The sequence below is a fragment of the Cynocephalus volans genome, chromosome 9 (genome assembly GCF_027409185.1).
Source record: "Cynocephalus volans isolate mCynVol1 chromosome 9, mCynVol1.pri, whole genome shotgun sequence".
Lineage (NCBI taxonomy): Eukaryota > Metazoa > Chordata > Mammalia > Dermoptera > Cynocephalidae > Cynocephalus > Cynocephalus volans.
Window position 1 is genome coordinate 15,202,365 of NC_084468.1, and position 27,095 is coordinate 15,229,459.

General features: G+C 32.3%; 1 protein-coding gene across 5 annotated transcripts in view; it reads right to left on the bottom strand.

Moving 5' to 3' along the window:
- The window catches only part of LCORL (ligand dependent nuclear receptor corepressor like), a 180,383-nt gene that overhangs the window by 17,140 nt on the left and 136,148 nt on the right, over window positions 1-27,095 (bottom strand). For 2 of the 5 annotated variants that reach the window (XM_063107879.1, XM_063107880.1), the window contains exons 6-7: window positions 13,840-13,933; window positions 11,101-12,514 (exon numbers count right to left, since the gene is read on the bottom strand). In XM_063107879.1, the coding sequence (XP_062963949.1) occupies window positions 11,482-12,514; window positions 13,840-13,933 (1,127 nt within the window). In that variant the 3' untranslated portion in view covers window positions 11,101-11,481. Of the gene's footprint in view, window positions 1-1,053; window positions 5,865-11,100; window positions 12,515-13,839; window positions 13,934-27,095 lie in introns of those variants that run through there. The other 3 variants (XM_063107877.1, XM_063107882.1, XM_063107883.1) reach the window with 3 other exon arrangements.

Consider the following 27,095-nt stretch of genomic DNA (forward strand, 5'->3'; position numbering starts at 1 on the left):
AAAGCACCCCTAAAATATTTAATAATGCAACCATAGGAAAAAATATCCTCAAATTTCCAAATGTAACCAGGCATTCTTTCATGTCAGTGAAGTAAGCAGTAAGTACTCCCACTCCTAAACTCTGCATTGCCTAGCACCTATCAATAAGCAGAGTTGCAAATGGCTATTTGGTAAGTACAGTGTTCACACAGTATTTTTGCTAGGTTCAAACAGGTAATAGTCTCCCTGAGGCACCAATGCCAGGTCAGTATCACTGAATAAAACACATAATTACTTGCTAAAGCAATTTCAGTTTGCATTCAAAATTTAGCATTACCTTAACAATGAGTTGTATATGACTCTTTCTCGTGCTAGGCTATAGATTATTTGTTGAAAGAAATCCTCATCTTTGTATCTGTGGCAAAGAGCTCAATGTCTGATATGAAAAAAATCTACTCAGCAAGTTTGCTGATTTATTTAAAAAAATTGTTACTATGCCATTCTTCTTATAAGCAGAGTCTTAAAGTGGATTCCAAAGTAGTATACCATATGGCATAACAACTTGATGGAGGATTTGAGACTGATATCCTAGGATTATATGTTACAATCTATCAATTTAGCAATGAGATCATCTTTACTTTTCTCCCACATGGTCTCATAGTTGTTACTAATTTATAAGAGAATAAATATATATTAGCCTATAGTGAAGTAGTTAATTTTTATTCAGTTACTTGGTCATATTTATCTGTCAAACTGTTTTCTGATTTTATATTAGATCTATAAAATGCAAAAGCAGATAACATAACTTTTACATTAATATTTTATAAAAGCTTGCTATGTCTCTACTAAATATATTTTTATTTGCTTGAAATCCTGGATATATTAAGAGGTGGGAAAGGACACTGGTACATTTAGCAGCACCTAATTTCATGAGTTTCATACTAGGTGCCAAGAAATTAGGTTGTCCAAATATTTTGGAAATAAATTAAAAGCTGCTCCTTTTCTACCTGTTACCTTATACTTTAATCAAGGCACCTACAATGAAACTTTAAAATTAAGTAGAGAAAAACTTACCTAGTTGGGATTTTGAAAAATAGTTTGCCATTTGTCCACTGTTGCAAGACTGTCGTTTATGTCTTTTTGTTGACATTTCTGTGGTCTTCCATGGTGGTCTTTTTCTTTTGTTCAATTTTCTAAGAACTGCAGAACTATCCAAAGGATTCTTGTCAAAGTTAACACATTTACTTAATTTAAGTTGGCCAGGAAATTTATCAGTTGAAGGGCTATTTACATTAGCATTTTCTACTTCTTTAGATTGCTTTTTAAAAGAGTTTTGCCTAATAGAGTGGGATCTTAAAGTAAAGTGCTTTGATTCTTCTACAGGAGTCTGATGATTACTTCCACTCTCAATAGATTCAGGAGAGTAAATGATTGTATTTAGCTTAAAAGTATTTCTGTGTTCCAGAAAATTGATCTTCCTCAAAAATATTCTACAATCTTTTAAGGCTTTTGACCTCCAATTATTTGGACATTCCTTTCCTAGTCTTGGTCCTTTTTCAGAATCTTTTTGGCTGCAATTCGTTCCATTCTCCTTTGCTTCTGACTTTAATTTGTTCTCTAAACTAGCATATGTTTTGAATTCAGGCATTGCCACCCTCTGTTGCAAAAAGTCATCCCTGATCTCAGGTGGCAAAATACAATGATCATCTACTTTGCTTTTTCCTTGGAGTGGGATGTCACCATTTGTTTCCCCCTCAGTCTTATTTAAAGATTGGTTCTGGCAGAAAAATCTTAAGTTTCTTCTTTTAGAGTTCCAATCAATGGTTCCATGGTTGTGCAGCTTTCGTTCTCTTCTCCATCTTTCATGGTGCAACCTCTTAAACTCAGTCCTTTTAAATCTAGTTAGTGTTAAATTACTTTTCACATTTAAGAGTGGAGAGTTAATCATTTTATGTAGTATATGCAACTTCCCTGCTGATTTTGAAGGAGATGAGAGTGCAAATTTTTTAAAGTGCTTTCTGAAGGGGCTGGTATTTAAATCAGAATATTTAGTCCCTAATTTAATTCCCCTGGTATTTATTACTTCCAAAGGGTTTCGAGCATTTGCTTTTCTAACTAGTGAAAGAGACTGTGTTTCTGTTGTTTGCATAAACCAGGTACAGAGTTCATTCAAATCATACTTTTTCTGAAAAAGCATTTTTACAGGTGAAACTTCAAGTTCTAAAAGACAAGTTTCCAAAGGGTTTGCTATTTTGAAATGATTGTTTTCAATGTATTCTCTTTTTTTAACACAATTTTCAGCTTCATCTCCACTCACTTGCACCCAAGCATTTGTTATCTGCTCAAATCTATTGTTTAATTCCTCTAATAAGGAATCACTTGAAGTAGATGTAGCCCACCACCTGAGCAACGGGTTTGATGAAATTATAGGGTCCAAGGATACTTCAGAAATGGGTACTAATTTGTTATCTTCCAAACACTTTTTTGCATTCCTTGAATGTCTAGTCCCTGAGGTATCTTTGGAAACTATTTTTTTCCTTGACTGCCTGTGTTTCCCCTTCTGCCTTTTACCTTTCTGAAAATGGAGTCTATAGGATTTATGGAGCAAAGCATTTCTATAAATCAGTGAGCTAGAAGATGCTAATGAATGTAAGAAATGCAGAGATGGTTTCCTATCCCTAATAGAATGTCTCAAAGGTATAGTAGCAACCGTACTTTTTGATCTAGTCTTAAATATGTCAGCTTCAGAGTGCCTTGTTTTATCCATCTTATTGCATTGTTGGTCATACTTTTCTTCAGGCAAATTTTTTCCTAACACATTCTCCTGTTCTAAAGGAGGTAAGCAGCTGCTAATACTTACTGCTCTTTCCTGAGGTGAAATCCTATTAACAGTCACAGATATGCCAGAGATTTTCACTTTTGCGGGTCTACCAGGCTTCCTAATTATTGCCAAAGGCTTCTGAATCGGTCGAATGATGTTTTTGGAAGGTTGAGGTATCACAGACTTGTTCTTGATGGGTCTATCATATTCCAAGCCAGACCCCAAGATCTCACTCTCAGTAGTCAAGCTTGATACAGCACTTATTCTTTCACATGAATCAATTTCGTGTTCTCTAATATTTTTGAGACTATTATATTCAGTTGGAAAATCAGCAACATTATTGTTTAAAGACATAATATTGTTTATGTTCACACTTCCTTCAGAAACGTGCCTTTTAGTTCTTCTTGATCTTCCATAAATAACAGTTACTATAATACTCTTTTTATAAATACCTTCTTTTACATCTGATACAAGAGATTCTGGGCTTTTCCTTCCAGCACTAAAGGACTCATTTTGGCAAATGGTATCTGTTTGATCAGTTTTAGGTTTTGGTGGTCTTCCAATCGGTCGCTTAATCTGTTTCACAACTTGGGGACCTATTTTTTTAGGTCTACCTGGTTTTCTTTTAAAAGATGATTCAATAGCACTGTTTGAATTCTCCTTAGGTTCTTTTTGTGGTGTATCACTATTTGTATCACCTATAAACATTGTAGAAGATTCTGCAGTTTCTTGTGCACAATTAAATTTGTTTAGTTCTCTTTGAAGAGTGTCAGCATCATAATGATTAGAACTATAATTTTCAAATTTAGCATTTGGGATATCCTCATTTGTTTCTGTTTTTTTCCCAATTACATGATGTGTTGTACATTTTTCAGAAGGAAGATCATTTGACTGAGAAGTACCAACTGAAGTTAAAGTATATTTGACTCCTTCACTGCTTTTAACCTCAGATAAAAACATGAGTTTGACAGGACTAGAATAGGTGGAAAAAGAAGAGCTTTCAATACCTTTACAGTTTGTTGGTACATATTCAACACTGGAAATCAAGCTACCCGTATCTAAAATAGATGACTTTTTCAGATTATCAAATCTTTTGTTATTCAAATCTATTGTAGGCATGCAATGACTTTTGGTAACACTGCTGGATGCTACCACAGACTTTGATAAACTCTGCTCTTTACAAGTCATTCTACTTAGAGTCATATTTTTTCCGGCATTTTGGTCTTTGCCATCAATTTCTATCAATTTCCTGGATGATTTATATCCTTCTGATAATGGCTGATTATTCCAAGATTTTTTGGCCATATTTATTGTATCTTCCAAACGCTCCACAACAACTTGTAAATTAGAATTCATTGCAATTTTGTTTAGGTCTATATCGTGTGAGCTTTCAGTTTGAATATTTTTCACTAGATCTTTTTTTTGTGTGGATTCAGAGACTTTTTTGGCCTTAGGGGATTTTTTGAAAACATAATTATTTGTTACATATATAGAATACCATTCTGGAGGCACAATATTTCGTTTACTTCTGCTCAAAAGTCCAGTGACATCACTTCTCAAAAGTGTTTGAGTATTCTCTAATTTTGGATTATCCCTATGATTTTGCAAATATTTTTTTCCAGCCATATATTTCTCCTGTGCTTTTCTTATGCTCCCCTTCTCAGGCAAAGTTGTTTTAAAGCCTTCTGAAAATGCATCAAAAGCCAAGTTAGTTTCTAAACTATGAAGAGGTAGTTGTAATGACTGTAATTTATAATTTGATGAATGTGATGTTTCTGCATGATTTTTATCTGGAAGGCTTTTAGAATTTTGTAAGGAAGGCGCTTGACAATGATAGAATTCTTCTTTGTCTGATGAAAATATCTCATCATTGCGCATCAATTTCCTTGAATTTCTCTCAGTGTATTTTTTTCTTATAAAATTTTCATCAAGACTAGCAAGTTCTCTTTTTATCTGTAAAGACTGCCTTCTAAACATGGGTGAATCAGGAGATTTGTGCATTGCAAATAAGGTTTCCTGACGCTTTCGAAATCTTGTCTGAATAATTTTATTTTCTACCTTTTTATCATGTTGACTCAGTAATTCCATAAAACTGTAGTCACTGGCCTTTGCATTATGCAAGAGAGAGGTTATCAAATCTCCCAATTTTAAATCATTATCTGTATTACAATCACTGCTAGATAATTTTACAAGGTTTGTCATATCTGTGGTTTCTATTGATTTTAATTTGTCATTAATGCGATCCATTAAATCTTGAAAAATTACAGCAGTTTCTCCTTTTTCATGATTTGTAGTACAATTGCTGTCATCTGAGAGCAAAGAATCAGAGTTATTGGACTTCTTAGTTTTATGTATTTTACCTTCATGATCACCCGTGTTGCTGCTTATTTCTGCTGGTATGAGAGATGGAGGCTGGGTAATGTTTGTTTCAAGTTTGTTATTTTCTAAGGCTGAAAGCTCTGAGATGACGTCTCTCAATTTTTCAAATCCTTCAGTCTGTACAGGTGATAATGGTGGGGGCGAGGGACTTCGAGATCTACAAACATCTTTAAGACTGACTGAAAGATTACATCCTTCCCTTGACAAAAGAGGACTAAGAAATTCTGATTTTGTAGAGTGAATGTTTGGTAACGGTCCAGAACAACACCTGTGAGAATTGTAACTGTTTGCAATTCCTCTATTCACTAAAATATTCTTAATGTGTTCAATAGTTACAGTTTGGCAAGATAAACAATGTATGTCTTTAATACAGACTGGCAGAGGTGCTAAACCAGGGCTTTGTCTTTCACTTTGTAAACACCCTCTTTCTGCCAGCCTATATTCACAGCTACAGAATAGACCATGTAAATCATCTTCAATTAGGGGCTTTTGAGATTCTGAAGACACAGCACATGATGCATTACAACAGCAAAGAGAAGCAGCATTCTGCTCTTGGACTAGAAATTTCAACATAGCCAAAACTTGTTGTTGGTGATGTATGCACAAAGATTCCAAAACTTTGCTTAATGCTGATTTTCTTTTTTCCATTTTAGTAGCTTCCTCTGATTTTGCATCAACAGTTGAACTAAAAACAAAATCAAACAAAAAAATGAATTACAGCAAAAATACCACTCTAAGGAGTTATAATTTTAACAGAGTTTGAACAAAAGATATTTTGGTATTGCTGGACTCCTAGCTCCTACAGAACTACAATGACATCTTGATTATTATTTAGCAAAAATACAAAGAAGCACTGATGATAATTAATTTCCAATGACAAAGTATGAGTCAAAGCAAAACCCTATTTTTGCAATATAAAAGCTGATGATTATACGTATGATTATATTTACATATTGATGTTAGTGTTTTGAATATATTAAGAATATTTAATGAAAGTGCTTCACAAGGAGTTAAAATTTTTGTAAAGTGGACATTTTAAGTTATTTTGATAATTAATTAACCGCCCAATTTAGTGCAAATAAAAAAATAAGATGTAGGAGTAAAATCTTATCTTTATTTAAAATAGATATTTTTCCAAGGCAGTGAAAATAAAATTATTAATAAAAGCATTTTGAATAGTTACGAGGAAAATTAAGGGACTTGGATTTCATATATATAAAATGTTTTTTTCTAAGATTAAGCTCCAGGCATTAATCTATTTAAAAAATAAAATCTATTTTTAATTGATTTTAAATACTAAAGTAATTACATGAAAACTAAAGGCATTACTTACCTAATTATTAAATTTCAAATGCTGGAAAATGTCCCACTGCAGAAACTAATATACATCTAACTTTAACTAAGACTCAGGATTACTTATCAACAAATACAGAAGTCTACAATTTTTTTTTTAGTCCAATAGGAGCAGCAAGAAGAATGTATTAAAAGAATTCTGTTTCAGAAAAGTATCTATTTTAATTAAACATATCACCAAACTGTACATGAAAATAACCTTTCACTTGATTGTTACATTGTTGTTATTGTTCCTGGTTTGTGCAATTTTTCTTTAGGGTTGGAATTGAGATATGCTCATTATAAATTGCTACTGAAGAATGTATTTTGTTTATATAAAGAATCATTATGCTTATGCATAAATTAAGGGATTTTCTTTTAAAATGAAAAGTGGAATTAATATTTTTATTTTATTTTGTTTCCTAAAACTAGCAATAACCTGTCTCACAGATAAGTATTTTATAAAAATTATGTTATTTGAGTAGCAAAAATACCAAAGCAAATTTTGAACATTTAGTCAAAACTTTTCTGGAAAAAAGCTAACTTTACTAGATTCAACCAATGTTTGACTAATACTAGCAAGTGATTTGACATAAAGAAGCTATCAAACAATGTGAGAAGAGATGTGAAATTACAAGAAAACTTTAGTCCACTGCTGCCTCTAGACAAATGAAGACATGACCCCAGTTGACTCCAGTATCTTTTCCTTTCCGAAAATAATTTTTTGTAAATTTTGTCATGGTTGGGGGTACAACATGATGGAACTGACTCCCAGGATTCAACATTAGATAGCTCAAAAAAAGAAAAAATACATAGCGATCAAAGGCAGGAGTAAATATTAAGATATAATTATACTCTTTCCCAGCAAATTAAAAATTATAATGTTCACGTAAGCAAAAAAAAAAAAAAGCCCCACAATGTTCTGACAGACATACTTCAACGGTTTATAAAGTGATGTTATGAACTATTAAACATATGAGTGATCTTCAAAAAGTTCATGGAAAGATTTGCATTATCTTTTAGTTCTATTTTTCCATGAACTTTTTGAAGTACCCTCCTATTTAACTAACAATTTGTTTCTCGAAAAAATACATCATATTGTATTTTAAAGATTAATATCGTTTCACAAGTTTCTGAAATGCTCAAAGGCTTTTTTCCTGTTAATAAAGTCAGGTATGAAGTATAAATAACCCAAAATAATGACTAGTGTTAAGTATTCTGAAAAAAAGGTATAATTTCAACTTGATTAAATTCATAATATTATGAAAACTACTGATTTTTAGGAAGTCAATCCTTAAAAAGAAGAGTTTTCTTATTCAGTTTTTTACTTCTAGTAATGGAATTTCAAAAATACCAGTGGCCAATAATTCTCATCTAATGCTATATGAAGAATAGCTTAATAGAGGTATCTAATTGGTATTAGATATTCAGAGGTTAGATGGCTAAGTTCTCAAACTATAAAATATGCTTATTGGCTTCAAATTTTTCTTTGCCATACTTCTTGCATGTTAGAATCTCAAAGAAAAATCTAATATATGAGTAAATAATAGTTGAATACATACATGTCGTCAATGTCTTACTCTCAAGTGAATCTCAGACTTTATATGTAAAGTTTTTTAAACTGTTATTTTTCATAGATCCCTTTTTTCTTATGTTAAATTGTTTTCTAACCTTTTCCTGTTTGATTTATAAACCAAAACACTATGCCTATTTTTTGTATGTTACTATTCATTTTGCCCATTGTAAGTTTGTTGTTGAAATATTTCTTCAGAAAAAGTCAGTTCCTAATACTAATTTTAACAAAACTGCTTCCTAGAGTAAATCAAAGAATTCAGTGTAGTCAGGTTTTTTCTTTGCTTTTCTTTTTTTTTTTTTTTTCCTTTTACTGAATGAGTAAATCAATCACACACCAACAGTGTTGTAAATTTAAGTGCAAAAGCAATGAAGTGCTTTACTACAAATTACAACCTAGAAACACGTTAACTGAACAATTAAAATTCATACAATCAGATTTAGATATATAACAACACAAAGTAGAAACAGAATTACAGTACATTTACAACACAAGACAGATACATGAATTCATTAGAAAATATTGTAATAAATAATTCATGAATTATAGTGCAATTGATTTATGCATAAATATAACTAATTGCCTAACAATCAGTTTATATTAACAAAATCTGTCAAAATCAAGGCAGCCACAGAGTTTTACTAAATTACTGCGACAATGGAAATACTGCAATTAAAAAACAAATACAAGTATTTGTACTGTAAACAACTAAAAAAATCAGTCTCACTAAAGTTAGTATACAATTTAATATAAAATTGTCATTAGCTACCAGAAATGGTTTAAACAACTTTACTGAGCAGTAGTTTTCTAAAAACAGAGGCACTGTTTTTTCTTTTCCTTTTTTTTTTTTTTTTTAATATAAAATACTTGAAGAACATTCAAATAAGTAGAAAGCACATAAGGGTTGCTTTCACCTTCATTAAAAGTCTGCTGAAACTGGATTTTCCAGAAAATTGTCAATTAATAAGTAGTAACTGGTAACTAAATTTATAAAGTACTTTGAAAGTTTAACATAAAGAACATCTTAATAGAATCACTGGGGAGAAGGGGAACCCATAAATTTCCCTGCCTTTCCTAGCTTGTATAATCAAAAAGTTAACTCAATAATAGAAACATTTTGTTTCTTTAAAAGTTATGTGTTGATTATTACCTATAAACTATCAAAAAATACTTTAATTTACTATTTCTGACCAAAAATAAATAATACAAGTACTAATATGCTGCAAATTAACTATAATACTACCTATAAAACTACTGATCACTGTGAAGTCAATAGCAAAATGATCCCTGATTTATGAATCCTGTAAAGTTTTTGGTCAGGTCATCTTTTAAATGATATAAAAGCGTTCTGTATGTTTCCCTTTACTATAAACTTCTCAATTTATTAATGTAAATATAGTGTGAGGAATAAAAAATCTCAATACAATATAAATATTATGTAATGCATTCAAGCCCCCAAAGTTTTGCAAGTAAAATCCTGTATAAAGAGGTCAATAAAATTGTTTTGAAACATTTACTTTACCTTTAACTTTGTCTTTCAATGGGGGGAAGGGGAAATATATTAAATAATCCATGTTCTGGCCCTCACAAAATATGGCTTAATTCTTTAAAAAGAAAGATGACCCTGACATCTGCTGTTTTGTAATCTATGTATATTTTCTTGGGAGAAAAAAAGCAAGAGGATTCATACCCTAGTATACAGTTAACATTAGTAGCTGAAGAGGGTTCAGTATTGATCTCAGAGACCAAATAACTACTTGGTTGTGTAGTTTCTCACTCTTCAGTTTTTTTAAACATATGTAAGCAGTTTTTAAATTTAATAGCCAAAAATCTCTTTAGTATTACATATATATGTGATTATTAAATAAACACAAACACAAGTGTAAAAACACAAGCATTTGACAAGGTGCACTTATTTTTTAAATTCAGCTATAAGTATTCCTTTTGGACTTAGGAAAGTGGCTTAGAAAAATGATCGGAACCTGAATTTTAACAGAGAACGGGCACAAGGAGAATTTTGAATATATAAAGCAAATCCCCATTCTTTATAAGGAGGTACATGCTTTATAGCATTTTACCACTAAAACTGCATACTCCATAAATCCAACATGGATACTTTCACTCATATTTTAAAACTGCTATATAAAAATTACTGGTCTCTCTTATGAGTCTAGTAAAAGTTAAAATGCACTGCCCAGCTTCTAACTGCCCAATTAGTAGAGAGTTTACATTACTGAAAGTTCAAAACAGCTTCAGTGTTAAATATCTGTAAATCTATTCAAGACCCTGAACAAACTGCAAATTTGGTTATTAGCAAAATGATAATGTATCGCCCACCAAAATGAAATCTGTAATTCATTTTGATAAACTGAAAATGTTTTGAAATGTCACAGCAGCAAATATATTAAAGTTACACTGAGGTTTTTTCAATAGGAGTGTGTCACAATCCTTAAAATTTAAAGTAGTCATAACATCAACTAACCAGCACATTTAAACCAAAATTATCATTCCCAAGCTTTTTCTGCGCACATTATAAACATGCTCTAAGTTGCATTCCAACTTTCTTTTCTAATCTTACACATTAGCTTATTTTTCAAATGAAAAACAAAATTAAATTATTTTAATAATTAAATTTAAATTACTTTTTGTTCTTAGTATTCCATCTTATATTAAAGGATTCTATGGCTGTTGGAGTTAACTATGTGTCAGTTTTTTTAAAAAGTTTATATCTTATAAACCCCAACTTCCTGCTAAATCAACTATTAAATGATAAATATTAAATTTCTTTATACATATCCTTTAAGGTTTTCTTTTCTACTCCTGGTATATGCACTTGAGTGCATTTTGTATTTCATAGAATGCACGGTAGTGTACTAATACTGTATTTATTAATTTTTCTTAGTATGGAGATAGCTGTCTATTTAAACATTGATTGGTTGTTTGACATATCTTACAATAACTGTAAGTATGTTATATAATAATGTTTATAAACTATTAATGTCATATTTCCATTATAAGATGGTTCAACCAAATCGCTGGAATGGTCTTTAACTATAAAAATGTTTCACTTGACAATTACTTGTTTTCCCACAACGCTTTATGCTATTGACTACTAAAGAAAACCTGAATCTTTTTTCACCTATTTATACAAGGATTAAATACAAACTATCGGAATTAAGTAAGCAACTATATAATTCTGTCCACAGTGAAAACCCTGAATAAAACTTTTTTTTCAAAAGGCATGTAAGTGGTTTTTGAACTGTAAAATTTCATGTCTCCTGTCAGAGTGAGCATTTGTAATTCCCACATGTGTGTATATGGACACACAAATACACACCTGTGCACATACACACACACGCAAACACACACACACACAGACATTTTCCTAACAAGTAATCTACACAGGCTTGCTGCTGTTTCTGCAGCTGCCAGTCCCTGAATCTGTCATGTTATATAACCCAGTGTCTGGTAATCGTAGTTTCTTCTTCGGAGGTGTCTTCAGTGTTCCAGATCTTTCTTTTACTTTGTATTCTAAAGTGCTGTGAGGTACCCCATATATTCCTTGTGCTTTGGAAACACTCATTTTTCCGCTCATTACCATTGCAATAGCCTCTTCCATTATTTCATGATCATATTGCCGATAGCGGCCACGTTTTTTCCTGGGCTGCTTATTATCTTTTCGATCCAATCCATCTTCAGTATTTTCAGAGGTTCCATCAACTGTTCCATTTTTAGAATTAAGACACAAAGGAGAGAGGTCCCCATGTAGAAAGTAAGAGTCAACACTTGAGTGAGTTACAGGCCCAGAACATTCTATTTTGTTCTGTTTAGGGAGTATGTTTTTCAGTTTTTGGAGAGCTGACCCTTCTAGGACTGAAGAGGTTTTGGAAACTTGATACATAACATCCAGCAGACCAGAACCATCAGGTTGTGATTTTGAAAGAGAACTTACTCGTAGCTGAGGAATTTTTAACTGTACAGTAGGATTTGAAGTTTCATATTGTAGGCTTTCATTTTTTTCTTTATATTGAGTAACCATTTTCTGTAGAGTTAACTGATGGAGGTAACTGGAAGCTGTTGGGAATTTTAATTCTGAGGTTTCAAGTAGATTGAGATTACTTTTTTCTGTGCGCTCTGCTTGAGCTCTTGCCCACAAGGCTACTTTTTGCAGCACTGCACAAGTTTCTTTACTGTCTTTATATGAGTAACTATCATTGAAATCTCGAGTTTTGTTTTTAAAAGATGCAGGCTTCCCTGCTGGTAAGGCTTCTAAGTGGAGAAGTAAAGTTTTTTGAGGTATGCCATAAAGTATGCCTGCTTTATTTATGTCCAGTGCTCCAGACTGAATGTCTTTCAAAGCTTTTGAGAGCAAACCATCTGCAAACTCAGCACTTCTTTCCACATAGTCCTCTCTGTTTCTGTGTAGTCTCCTGGATGGATGGAATGAAACGATGGTAAACTGATGCATGAGAGACTCTCACACAGCTATGGAAGGGGAGGGTCCACTCCTTTATTATACTCCTTGCTTAGGTAACATCACTGCTTATGACACTTTTAAGTCTGTGAGATGTAGTAGTTACTCCTTATCAAAGCAAACGCTACAGTCCTGGTAGGACAATGTGTCAATGATACGGCGGCCTCAACAGGCAGACCTTCCAAGAACATAAAATCCTAACTCAGTATTTGTAAAAATAGTCTCATGATGTTGCTATTCCTCTGACAGATGCTTGCAGAGCAACACTTATAATTTTTATTTATACAATTAGAGTTCCATTAAGAAAAATACCCAAATCCTAAAGTTTTTGTTAGTAGAAATGTGACGTTACCGCTAAACAAGTAATAAAAGAGTCAACCCCTTTAAAGGAAATTTGTAGCAGCAAGAATATTTCCAAACACAAACATCCCTTATTTCCACAAGACTAATTTTTCTTTAGACAAAAACTTAAAATTTGAAACAAGTACATAAGTCATATTTGAATAAAATAATTTTAGATATTATAAATGCTATTTTTATTCCAAAAGTATCATTGTAATTTTCAGTTTCTCAAACAGAAAGCTTACTATACCTTATAACTGAAATGTTACTACAGCCTTAGTTGAAACAAATCACACTCTACATCTAAGATTTACTTCTGACAAAAAAGCTTCCGATGTAGTTAGTTAATGGGAAGATGCAAAAGTTACAAAAAAAATCCAAAATCCAACAGAACAGCATTTCACTACTAGTTATTTATTTAAATTAATTTAACGACAGCTTTCAAGACATCAAAGGACTTTTGTGTGGTGATTGCTAGATATACTAAGTTGTTTGCCACCACATGTAAAGCCCAATAAAAAATGTAAACAATATAAACTAGCTTTAAGAATTAGTAAGTACAGTACTTTTAGAATTTGTTGATTGTTTAAAATAATTCAATATTGAAATTACATATTTCCCTTATAATTGCCTCTGGAATATTTAATTTAAAATTCTCTTATTCGTCCTGCTTCTTAGTTTGTATTCTATGATTAAGTTGGTAGTTCATTTTAGTAACAAGAACTAAAGTTTGGTGATTGTTCTGATAACTTTTCTTTAACAGAAAGAATAAAAAAGAAAGAGAAAGGACAAATGAAAGGTATGAGAGAGACAAACTTATGAATGAAAAAATTCTGGAGGAAAACTAAGTATGTCAATACTACTCAGAAAAGTATTCAGAGTTCTCTGCAGAGATAATTTTATATTGATATTAAATTATATTTCCTAGATATTGCTTACCCAGCCACTGAATTTTCAGAAGAAGGATCACATATGGATGACTCTTCAGATTTTATGCTGGTTTTCTTTGTAGAGAGATCTAACACTCCATCCCCTATAATTTTTGCAAGAGAAAAAACTTTATATTTGTAACAGATAGGCAATCCTTACATTTTAACATTTCTTATTTTGCTGATCTACTAATCCTGACCTAGAAGTTAACACTTGTATTTGATATGTGGCCATTACCTACTCATGTTAAACGGTTTTAGTAAAAGGACATGACTGGGAAGGTACTACATAGGAAAAAAGAACAGAGCGGGAGCTGGCATTGCCAGGTGATATAAAGAAACTAACAGACTATCTGAGATAAAATCTGTTCAACATCAACTCTCGGTCATCCCTCCTATCATCTTGTAGTAAGGAGCCATTTGACTGCTCATTATGACTGTTTTCTATTCAAGGCTACACAGATGATGCTCTGGGAAGGTGGGAGTAATGTAAGTTGTACAAAAGAAAAAGAATAGAAAATGTGATGATGAGTAAGAGAACTAAAGAAGTACTATTTACTAGGACTAGCAATATGTGGCACATATACAGGTAAACTGTGACTCTATGTATAATCAATGTATTTGCTAGAACTCATAGCATAAAATTTTACTATTTTAAACTACTGAAATGTACAATAGTTGAATCATTTCTATGTAATATACTGTGGTTATATCTATGATTGGATGAAGAAATAACATAATAATATAACTTTAGAAAAAATAACTTATCATAAAACAACTGCCTAATCATTTTTTATTAAAATGCAGTTTTTATTTTTATTATTCTTATAATATTGAATTTATTTAAATAAAATCACAATGACTCAGACAGACTGTTAATCTGCCATGCTTCAGGATCAAAAAGAATAAGAAGAAACTATGAATTTAAAACCCAGCAATAAATAATACTGTGAATACATGTCTTTACTGTTATCTAAAAAATTGAAAATTTTAGCTATAAGAAAGAAATTATAAGAAAATACATATTTAAAAATACACTGGAAAATTCAACTGGGTTTAAAAAAGAAATTCAGCTGGGTTTTATTGTTACCATACCAATTCACACAACACTTAAGTACCCAGGGAGATACAGAGATGAAAAAATAAAATAAAATGTCCTGTTTATAGCCTCCTATGTAGAATTCAGTAATAATTTATTGAGTGCTTACTATGAGCAAAGCACTGGTTTAGGCATTAGGAGAAGAGCAGTTTTTTAAAAAAGTCATACAAAGTACATTTTCTCATGGTGTTCACAATCTAGTGAGATCATTCATACACTACTACTACCACCACTACCACTTATGATAGTGCTGCTTAGGAAAATAATGCAGAGTTAAGCTGATAAAGTAGCAGGGCTGAGAAGGCTGCTATTTTATAAAGTGTTATCAGTGCAGGCAGGCCTCCATGATTTAAATAGGGTCCTGAACAAGGTGATAGTCACCAACAAAGCAGATATATGGGGGGAAGCCTCTAGAAAGAACAGTTGGTACAGAGGTTGTGATATGAAATCATGTCTCAAATATATGAGGAATAGCAAAGAGGCCCGGGTGGCTGGAGCAGAGTAAGGCAGGTTAAGAGTGAGATGAGATAAGAAATGTAGGAAGCCACAGCTGGCCTGTTAGCTCACTGGTAGAGTGTGGTGCTGATAACACCAAGGTCAAGGGCTCAGATCCCCTTGCCAGCCAGTTGATTGTTTAAAAAAAAAAATAAAAAAAAAAATAAATGCTGTAAGAAGAGTACATATAGAGCCATTTGGGCCATGGTAATAACTTTAAATTTTACTTTGAGAGAGACAGGAATCACTAGAAGATTGTGAGCAGAAAACTGACATGATTTTATGTTTTTAAAGGATCAATACAATCTGCTGTGGGGAGAATGGACTTGCAAGGGGCTGAGACTGGAGAAGGGGAACCTACTGAGAAAGCGCTATGCTATTTCTCACCTTTGGGCTTTCACACTTTCAGCTGATTTCCTCTGCCTAGAAGACTCCTACCCCTATCCTCCTTCTGTCTCTTACACTCACCCTAATTCTCACCAAATCTTCCTCACCGTTCAATCAATCATTCAGGTCACAACTTGGACTTGGTTGAGTCTTTCTTCTAGCTTCCTGTATCAGCAACACTTACCTATATTATTTAGTATTTAGCAGGCTGGATTCTAGTCACTTATATACTTACCAGAGTTAGCCACAGACCATAAGCTATGTGAAGGCAGGAATGTATATGTTTTATTCATCTATATATCCCCACCATCTAGAAGAGTACCTGGCATACAATAAGTGTTCAATAAATATTTGCTAAAATGAATTTTAAAGAACTGGAAGAAATTCTGTATGACTAGAGGTTAGAGTGCTTAGATTAGAAGGGTAAAAGCAGAGTTTGGAGAGGTACACAAAGTACCTGGCACACAGTACCTTAAAAAAATTGTTAAAGAAGGTATCTTGCTGCAGAATTTATCCACCCAGCCTGATTTTATGCTTTGTCTCCAACTCATCTCAAACCTCACACTTCTCATGTATCTAACTTCTTGCAGCTCCTCCAACATGCTATGTGGTATCACATCTCTCAAATTGCAGTACATCATTCCCTCTGCCTGGAATGCTCTTTCCACCTGTTTGACCTATTAAACTTCGGCTCACCCTTAAAGATCCAGATCTGCCCTGCAAGCAGAAGCTGCTTATGGCCCCCCATGTCAACAGCATCCTGTAACACTGATGACACCACCATACAATTATAGATTTACATATCTTTTTCTCCAATGAGATTGAATTCCTGAAGTTCAGGGACCTTGAGTTATTCATTTGTGTAAGAAAGAAAGAAATAGTATCTTGCCCTTGTTTTACTATCTCATTTCTCTTCCTAAGCAACTAAAATTCTACTATTTCAAGAACTTATAGGATCATCTTCAAGAAATGATTACTGCCTATCCCATATTCAAGTTTGTCACCATATTCAGTAACTGATTTTGCTCATGTTTTATGTACAGTTTGTAGCATATAAAACACACTTCTTCTAAATCTGTTTTCTTAGTCAAAGTTTCAGAACGAATTGATTAAATTTCCCTAATTCTGAACTCTAGTTCTAGACTATTGATATGCTCAATATAAAAATAATTATTCCGCAAAGTAAAAATAATAAAAGGAGGTACAGGGACCCCCTTCTTTCTCTCCTTTACATAAACTATGTAAACTAGGCTGTAACTCCCTAGCTATGGCAATAAAGGTTTCTGAGTCCTTTTTGGATCACTACCACACAAAGCCCAGGTTATGGCTAATTTTAATCTCGATGAGCTAGACATAAGCCCTATTCCATCTCTAAGAGAACTACCCAAATGAGGCCTATACTTTAGATTCTTTCTCTTTAGGAAGCCTAAACAATGACCCTGGAGAGAAATGCTTTTATCTTTTTTCCATAGCCCCTTCTTCATATCTAGGCTGCCTACGCTAAAAGTTTTGTTCTAAAAGGATTCGATAACTAAAGTAATACATTATAGTATGTACCTAGTGATGAAAAACGTACTTCAACATATTTCTGTCACATTACATTAAAATTCTTTAATCAATGAACATTTATGTAGTAAACACAAGACACAAAACATGTAATAGTTCTAATATGCATTAATAATCTTTAGATAAATTTTAGTTATCTATAGAAAATTTTATTTCTTGTTAGCACTATTACCACCTATACTAAAATATTTTGCTGATATGTAATTCCTTTTTAAATCATAAAGCCTGCGTCTCAAGAGCTGGAAAAATCAAAAGAAGTTACCCCTAGGACTGTCTGAATTAGAAAAGCAAAAACAATAATAGAAGGGGAGAGACAGCTTAGGAAGAAGGATGAAGAAAAAGAAAGATCAGAATGTGGTGAAGGGTATTTTCTTGCTCCTGCTAATGATTTACATCTAGCTGAATAGGGATTACATCTATCAGTATCGCTCCCTCACAACAGAGATATCACATCATAACTAGATTATTTTGTGTGTATGTATCCAAAGTATTAATGATTAGCTTAGTGGATAAAAATTAAGCACTTATTATACTATTATGGGGTGATATAAACTAAGTAGAAGAGAGTAATTAATTCATTTTTACCACTGCATTGTATCTTTTTATATTACAATTTATTACCCATTTACCTATTGGTAGGTATCTACGTTGTTTTAGTTTTTCACTGTTAAAAATAATGTTGCAATAAACATCCTTCTAAATTCTTTCATGTATTCATGTATTCATGTATGAGAATTTCTTTATGATGTACACCTAGAAGTGAAAATGCTGGACAGGGGAGCGTGTACATTTTCAACTTTAGTAGATATTACTAAATTTCTTTCTCACATCCTTGATAACACTTGGTGGTATCGAGATTTTTAATTTTTGTTAAGAAAACTAAAGGATTAAATGAACAAAAGAGTGCATCTAGTATGGGATTTATGTGAATTTTTAAAGCACACAGAACTATTTTGTTTATAGATAAATAAATAGGTAGTATCAGTCGTTACCTCCAAGGGTAAATGAAAGAATATAAAGGGATCTTAACTGTATTTCTAGAAAAGCTTTAATTCTTTAAAAGAAAACAAATCAGAAACAAATATTATTAAATAACATATTTATTAATTCTGGGTGACAGGTACATGATTATTACACTATATATTTCTGTATATTTGAACATTTTCTGAATAAACACTGGTTTTAGATTTACTGGTTGTAGATTGGGCATTTAACATCACAATTTAATTATTTCTGATCAAACACTACTGCACAGAATTAAAGAAAAGGCCGATGTAACTTTCATCAAGGTCAGGTGATTATATACAAGGGTACTCAAAAAACTCATGGAAAGATTGGTATTGTCTTTTAATTCTATTTTTCCACAAACTCTTTGAAGTACCTTTGTATATGACACTAACAAAGGTAACTCTAAAAACCGACGGATGTTTGAAAAATTGAAACAATGACAAAATGGGGCAATTTCTTGAGTACAGACACTTTATTGAGTTAATTTTTTGTTAAAATTAAGGTTTTAATTTTTAATTTACAAATTGTTCTCTCTTCTGTATTTTCGTGCAAGTTTCTGATAAAGGATCTTTTCAAAGAGGATAACTGGGACCCTCATAATACAGAGTAGTTCTCTGCTCATCCAAGGACATCATTCTGCCTCATCTCTTCAAAGTTATGCTCTGTGCTCTACTGGCCTGGCTAACTTCTACACATCTTTCAGCATCATCTCAAAGAAGGCTTTCCTAATTCCTCCCCAGCCTTCTTTCACACTCCCACAGCACCCCAAGTATTCTTCTACACTATGTTTATGGCATATTATTATAATTTGCCTAGTTTAGCAACTGAAGTCCAATAGCACTGTGTGGAGTTAGTAACTATGTTTAGAATCTGTTTAAGATTTATATTTAATTAAGTATAAATACTTGGCTGATTTTCTCACAATATTCACTTCCTAAGTAAGGGCCTGAGAATAGTAGTAGTTCAATAAACATTTACTGACTGACTCATCACGGATTTAATTCTGTGACACTAGTAACTAGCACACAGCATTATTGCAGACCCTTACTAACAAAATAGTCTTGAAATCAATGAACTTTGTTCAGCTAGTCAGAAAATGACTGCAAAGTCAAAGGGTTGGTATCTATATGGGAGACAGGGTTAGTTTCAAACAAAGAGAGAACTCATTTAAGTTAAAGAGGCCAAGAATGTTTTTAACAATCAATTTCCATATTAATTAGATTATAATAATCTTACAAATTTTTCTTCAGAAATGTTGTCAAGACTGATTATTAATTACTTTATTAAATATGAATATTAAATATATTAAAAACATGTTTATTAACTCTTCATAATACTATTGGTCTCCAGTTGCTATACAAACCAAATAAATCACCAAGGTCAATCCATACTTGACTATGAACATGAATTAAAAGATCTTTGAAGCCACACTATCTATCCTCACTATTAAATATGAGGGGTCTTCAGAAAGTTCCTGGAAGCCTTTGAATTATCTTTAATTCAATTTTTTTATGAACTTTCTGAAGTACACTCGTACATAAATTTCAATAAAATTCAGCACATGAAGGCAAGTGAGTATTAATGAGAAGAAAAAATGTGCAAATTTTATGTTGTCTGGACAAGGAGAAACTGTTTCAAATTAAATTCCCTAAAATGCTAAAATAATCACTAGCAATGAAACTTTTATCATAAACACTGCTTAACATTTAATACTGTTTGCTGCATACCTATGTTAATAGTACTAAATACCTTAATGGTCTTTTTTACCTTAACTCTCTGACCATTCCTTATCTACTTCCTTAAATGGATCTTCTAGGCTCCCAATGTATTGTTTTAGTCAGCCTTTGGATCGTTGTAGTTTTTTCTTACTGTACACTCTAGGAGATTCCTATGGTTTTAATTTTTAATGATTTATATTCAACTGATTGCTAGAACACATTAGTAACTTACATAAACTCTAATGTGTATAAAACTATATTTTTCTACAGCACACTTAAAGTGTGCAAAGCACCATGCTAAGAGCGTTACTTATCTTAACTCATTTAGTTCTCACAATAACCCAATGACACAAATAGGTTTTATTAATTTGCAAATTTTAATGATGATAAAATCGAAACTGAAAGAGAAGTTAATTGACTTGCCCAAGGTCACACAGGTGTAAGTAGTGACAATGGCATTCAAACTGAAGCAGTTATATTCTAGAGTCTGTATTCAACTACAATGCTAATCTGTGTAATGTTTTAAAAAGACAAATTACAATGTTGGTAAGGGTGTAAATAAAGTTGGCACTGTCAAACAATACTAGCAGGAATACAATCCCCCTTTTTGGCAATATGTTATGAAAAATCTTAAAAATGTTCACACTCTTCTCAGTATCTATCTTACGAAAATAGCATTTAACACGAAGTTTTATATACAAAGATATACCACAGATTTCAATATTATTGATAAACAATTTTTTAAAATCCTAAATATTAAAAAGGATTACATAAATTATGGTATTTTCACTTTTATGAGAATTAGGTTTAATATATTCATTAAGGAAATTAAGAAAACATGGGAAACTTCAAATGCTACCATGTTTCAAAAGGTATAATATCAAACTTCAATAGAAATATATGTGATTAAACATCTGAAAAGCCAAAAAAAATATTTTATAGAATAAAATGTGGAAGTAAATACAGAAAAATGGCATCAATGGTGATGTCTGGTTGATAAAGCTTTGTGCAGCTAAAATCTGTATGTATGTGTGTGTATGCATGCATACACACTTGCATGCATGTGTCTATGTTCACGTGTGTGAGTGTATACATGCACACGTCTCTGTTTTCCCCAAGTTTCCCATAATGAGTATATATTAATGGAAAAAAACACAAACTTATTAACACAAAAATATTAAAGTGTAAAAGCATTTCCTTGGGCTTATTCAAATTTCAATTTAAAATTGTTTTTATTGTTACTAGTTTAACTAAGGAATTTCAATCATGAAAGAAACAGTGTAATACAAAACAAAAGTATTACATCAATCAAGCCTTAACATTGGTTTTTCCTTCTCTCATTTGCCTCTATCTGCAAGTCAAATATTTTTTTAAAAAGGAAGGTTGTTTTCTCAGTGTTATGTTACTAACATTATGTTACTAACTTGATGCAGCCAGATTTACTTCTTACATTCTTTTTCAAATTTTAGAGATCATTTTACTTTTTAGAAAGTTTTATTCTTTGGAATACATAGAACATTTACATTAAACTACATAACAAGGTCTGTTCAGGCACTTCCATTCCTGTCCCGTCCGTCCAATTTACTTTATCTCCTTGTTGGTGTTTATTAGTTTTTGGTTTAACTTTCCTGCTTTTCTTCCACAAAAGAGAGCATGCAATACATACTGTTCTGTGAGTTGCTTTTACTGCCTAACAGTAAAACTTGGAGATATCACTATAAAGAGATCATCCTCAGACCTTTTTTCAGATGTTTTTCTTCCACTGTGTGGATACACAATAATTTAGTTAACTAGTCCACTACTGTTGGATATTTAGGTTATTTTCGGTGTCTAAGTATCATAAATAATGCCCCGATGAATAACCTTGAACATATGTCATTCCATATTTGTGAAGGTGTAATTATAGGCTTGATTCCTTGGAATAGTTTGCTGGTCAAAGGGTAAATGCACATACAATTTTAATAGATATTGTCAATTTTCCTCCATAAGGACAGTCCCAGTTTGAATTCCCATCAGTAACACATAAAAATGCCTGTTTTTTAACAGCCTCAACAAACACAGTATATTGTTAAACTTAAATTCTTATCAGTCTGATTAGGTGTGAACCACGTGAGTGTGGTTGAGTGTTAATTTCCTATGTTTAAGGGATTTAAAAAAATTTTATTCTACGAATGAACAGTATAATTATGCTCATTTTTCTATCAGGCTGTTGATCTTTTACTTTTCAAGTTTTTAAAAATCAAAGTATTGGGTATGAGTCCTTTATTTTGTAATGTAAGTTATTTGTAATATAAGTTGCAAATGTTTTTTCTCAGACTCCCATTGTCTTTTGATTTTTTAATGGCACATTCTGTGTCGTGCAGAAGTTCTTATTCTTATATATTGGAATTTATCATTCTCTTACTGGTAAGGTGATATTCTAGCCAACATAGAAATGATGAAAAGGAGTAAGCCAAAAAAACACAAATATCTGAAGGCAGAGTAACCCAGGCAAAGGGATCAGCAAGTGTGAAGGTCCCGAAGTGGAGAGAGCTTGGAAAGTGTCAGAAGAAGACAAACAGTGTGACTTGCATCTACTAAGTAAGGAAAAGAGGGAAAGGATTAAGTCGAGACAGGTAGCCAGGCACAATATCTTGGCAGAACCTGCTAAGTCATGGAAAGAAACTTGAATTTTGTCCTTAATGTAATAGAAAACTAAGAGGAAGATTTTAAATATAGAATTATCAGCTTTACTTAACCTGAGCATGAAAACCCCATTTTGGCACATTGGTAACTTCAAGGTTATGTTAAGGTAGATATTACAAAAGTTATCTCTTTGGGGGCAGAATACATGAAAAATTACAAGGAAAAAGAAAAAACCAATGATCTGTCACTTGGTAACCCATGTGGTGGGTGGTCAGTTTTATATCAAACTATAATAAATTTTGGAAAAAATAAAATGGCTAGAAAGGATGTTAATTTCCCTTTTTCCTTTCTTCTTTCATATACTTAAATTAAGTTAGTCAAGTGATCTTTTACATAGTAACATTTATGGAACTTTTGAATTTATAGTGCACGGATTTTTGTTTGTAACGACATTCTTTATAAAACGGAAAATAAATCCAGCTTATATATACTCTAACAATGATATTTTTTGAAACTCTAAGCTTTAAATAGTCTCTTTTTAAGTGACTGAGACAATCTTCATACAGTTCCTCAAAAATACCTGATTCATTCATGCCTTCTTTGAGTTTTAATACTTTTTGTTTGTATTTGATATTTCTTCTGCCTGGAATACCCTGCCCCCAGATCTTCATATGGAAAACTTTTTCTCATTATTCAAGACTCAGCTCAAACTCACTTCTTTAGGGAGGCCTTCCTGACCACCTTACCTAAAATAGTCTTCCCAGTCACTGCTGATATCTTGCTTATTGATTCTTTTGTAAAATTAGGGGCATGCTGACAGGCATATTTGAAAAAAAGTAACAAATAACTTCTGGAAATAAAAAATTTAATAACAAATTAGAAAATCAAGACAGTTTAAACAGTGATTAAAATAGCTCAAGAGAGAATTAGTGATTTAGAAAATATTTCTGAATAAACTAATCATAATGCAACACAAAGAAGCAAAGAGGTGGACAATACGAAGGGGAAGATAAGAGATATGGAGGATAGAATGAGAAGATCTAAAATATATCTCAATGGATTTCAAGAGGACAGAAAGTGAGAGGAACAACATATTTGGAAAAATGATGGCTAAAAAATTTCCGCAATTGATGAAAGTCATTTGTCTTCAGTTTTAGGAACCATGTGACTCCCAAGCAGAATAATTAAGATATCCACTCCCAATCATATCCAAAACAATTTGCAGAATACCATAAACAAAACACACACACAGTGGGATGTGGGATGGGGTAGACAGAGAGAGAGATCCTAAAAGTAGAGGGTGAAGATTATCTACAAAGGAAAGACTTTTAGTTGGGCAGTTATAGCAACAATGGTAGCTAAAAACCACTAACACAGTAGCAGTGCTGACAAGAAAATAATTGTCAGCTAAGACTTGTGTACTCAGAGAAACAATATTTGAAGAACAAAGGTAAAAAACAAAACAAAACTGAAACTAGAAGTGGGAAGGAAGGGGTAAGGGGGCTTAGAAAGTAATTGGGTAAGGGACACAAAGAATAATCACCATTTGTAATGACTAACATGCTAATAGTATTGATCTGATCATCACATACTGCACACAAATACTGATAGTCAACTATGTTCCCCACAAATATGTATAATAGAAAGTAAATAAATAAATGATTTTTTTAGGTGGGGGGTAAAAAAAGAAACTGAAAAAAACCTGAGAGTTTACTATGAGTAGACAGACACTTATTAAAGGATCCTAGAAGGAAGTCTGAGATATAGGAAAAGAATGATGAGCAAAGGAAAAGGTAATCACGCATGTAACTCTAAACAAAAATTGATAATACAGAACAAATAGTTATATTTAAGTTGTGATATCACAAAAAGAGAACTACAACATTGATAAAATGGCTGTAAATATTGGGGCAAGTGACTAGTTAATATACTCCAAATTCCTTACATTACCTATTGAATCAACCAGCACATTAAAAAATTTCTAAGGTAACTACTCACAATAGCAATAAAGTATAAAAATTCAAAATAAGCAAAGGAAAAAAAGTGAAATTAAGGGAAAAAACTTAATCCAAAAGAAAATAAGTACAAAAAAAGTAACAAATGGGATAAACAGAAAGCACACAAGAAGATGGCTGAAACAAATTATAAGGACAAGGGGTGCTGCAAAAGAATACAGGATAATATGGGAAAATATAATAAGAGGATCAAACTAAATATGGGTGGGGATTACTTAGGAATTTAGGTGTGTATGTGCCTGTGTGCATCCAGTTTGGCAGATGTCGGAGAGGGATTTGTAAGGAAATGATGTTTAAAAAGAGACCTGGAAAAAAAAATGAATAAGATTTATTCAGAAAAAATTGGTTGGGGTACAGGGTTCCTTCTAGAGAGAGGCAAACAACATGTGTCAGTGTCCTGAGGTCAAAGTATATGACTTATTCAAGAAATTGAGAAAAAGTCAGTATGAAGACTAAAAAAAAAAGAGATACACAAGATGGGACTGGATAGGCAGGAAGGGGCTGAATCATGGAGTTTAGGATTTTAGCCTTTATCCTAAGAGCAATGAGAAGCCATTGAAGGTTTCAAGCAGATGAGGGTAGGCCTAGATCTGGAATTTTAAAACATCACCTGTGTTTCTTTTACCCCTATAGTCAGAGATGGTTAGATTGGAAGGGACACAAGATCATCTAAACATATATTTTATTCTTTAGGTTTACTAAAACATGTCATCTTCCCAAGCACGGAACATAACATTTTCTTCCACATGTCTTTAGCCTCAGAAAACAAAATCTCAGCATAGAAAAACAAGATGGATAATTTTATTACTGGATACAAAAATATCTTTTGAACTGAACTTGAAAAACATTTAGTGTTTTCCTAACAGAATCACAGCAGACTTCAATTATAAACAGGAAACTTAAGCACTGGAATCACAGCAGACTTCAATTATAAACAGAATACTAAGCATAACACTGCAAAATTATATATGGCTCTCTTAAACACAGTAACACCTCAGCTAACAAGTTCACCTACCTTAATCATAGCCAAGAAAGCAGAATAGTGGTGACAACAGCAGCAACAAAGGATACTTAATGACAACTAATAAGTCATTCATATATTTTATTCAGTGTAGTCTCTCCAATGCTAACTTGAAGACTACGTAGTATTAGTCCCATAAATAATTTGTTAAAAAAATTAATCTTTAACTAGGAGATGTGGTTCCCAAAGTTTAGCTGACTGATAACTGTGAAATAATATTTTTAAAAAAATCTTACTTATCTCTTGCTAATTAGCTTAAAGGAAAAGAATTCTTAAAATTTTTACAAGCCAGTGTTATAGCTAACATTCATCATAATGATACTTAATGTTCCACATACTATTTTTAAAAAGTATAAAGATATTTCAGAATATTTTCCATTTAAAATGTCTAAAATAAAAAATTTAACTGCTAAATCATCATAAATTCAATGCTCAAGTATCAATTCTCATTTTAGTTATCACTGGCATTTGAAAACAGTGAAGATTTTTAATACAATAAATAAATTCAATATGTCATATATCACACCAAGCATGGGCGATACAAAAGTGAAAAAAGACAAGTTTTCTGCTCCCACGAGTGATTACAATGGGTAGATAAACATGCAAATAATTACAACTCAGTGAGGAATTTACTATAAGTCCTACCCGAATACTCTTTAGACCTCACAGTAGAAAACCGCCACCAACAAGGCCAATGAAGTGCTGCTGTTCTATTCCTGACCACATTTGATCTTGTTTTTTATAGGACTGGTAAATTCTTCATGGTTGTCACAATAATGAAGGTCTATATGTTGCAAATTTTTTTCCTGTACTTTGGAATTTAGGAAAAGTTTTTACTTTGGCCCCAGATTAAAACTGAAATTAAATTAAATCACAAATTTTAAAAACCCTTTAACATGCTAATGCTATTTATACCTGTTTCTTAACAATGTATTAGGACAAAAAATAATCATTGGTATGGACAAGGCACGACTTACTTTCCTACCAGTTTCTGAGGCTCAGAGAATTTACAGAGATCTGAAGAATTTGAAATGCACAAAGAAATATCCTTTAGTATTTCAAACATCTGGATAGAAAGTACAATGGAGTAGTAAATGGAAATGTTTTCCTCAGGGTAATCATATATTAAGCCAGTATACAGTTTGTGGAAGAGAAGGCAAGAATAATAAGGAGTATGGAAGTTGACTTATGAAGAACAATTAAGGAAGCTAAAAAGATTTGTATGGAAAACAGACATGTAGAGAGACAACAAATATTTACAGCACTTGTAAGTCAAAGGAATAGACTTTCTCATATTGCTGCCGATAAAAAAAAAACAAAACTAAACAAAAC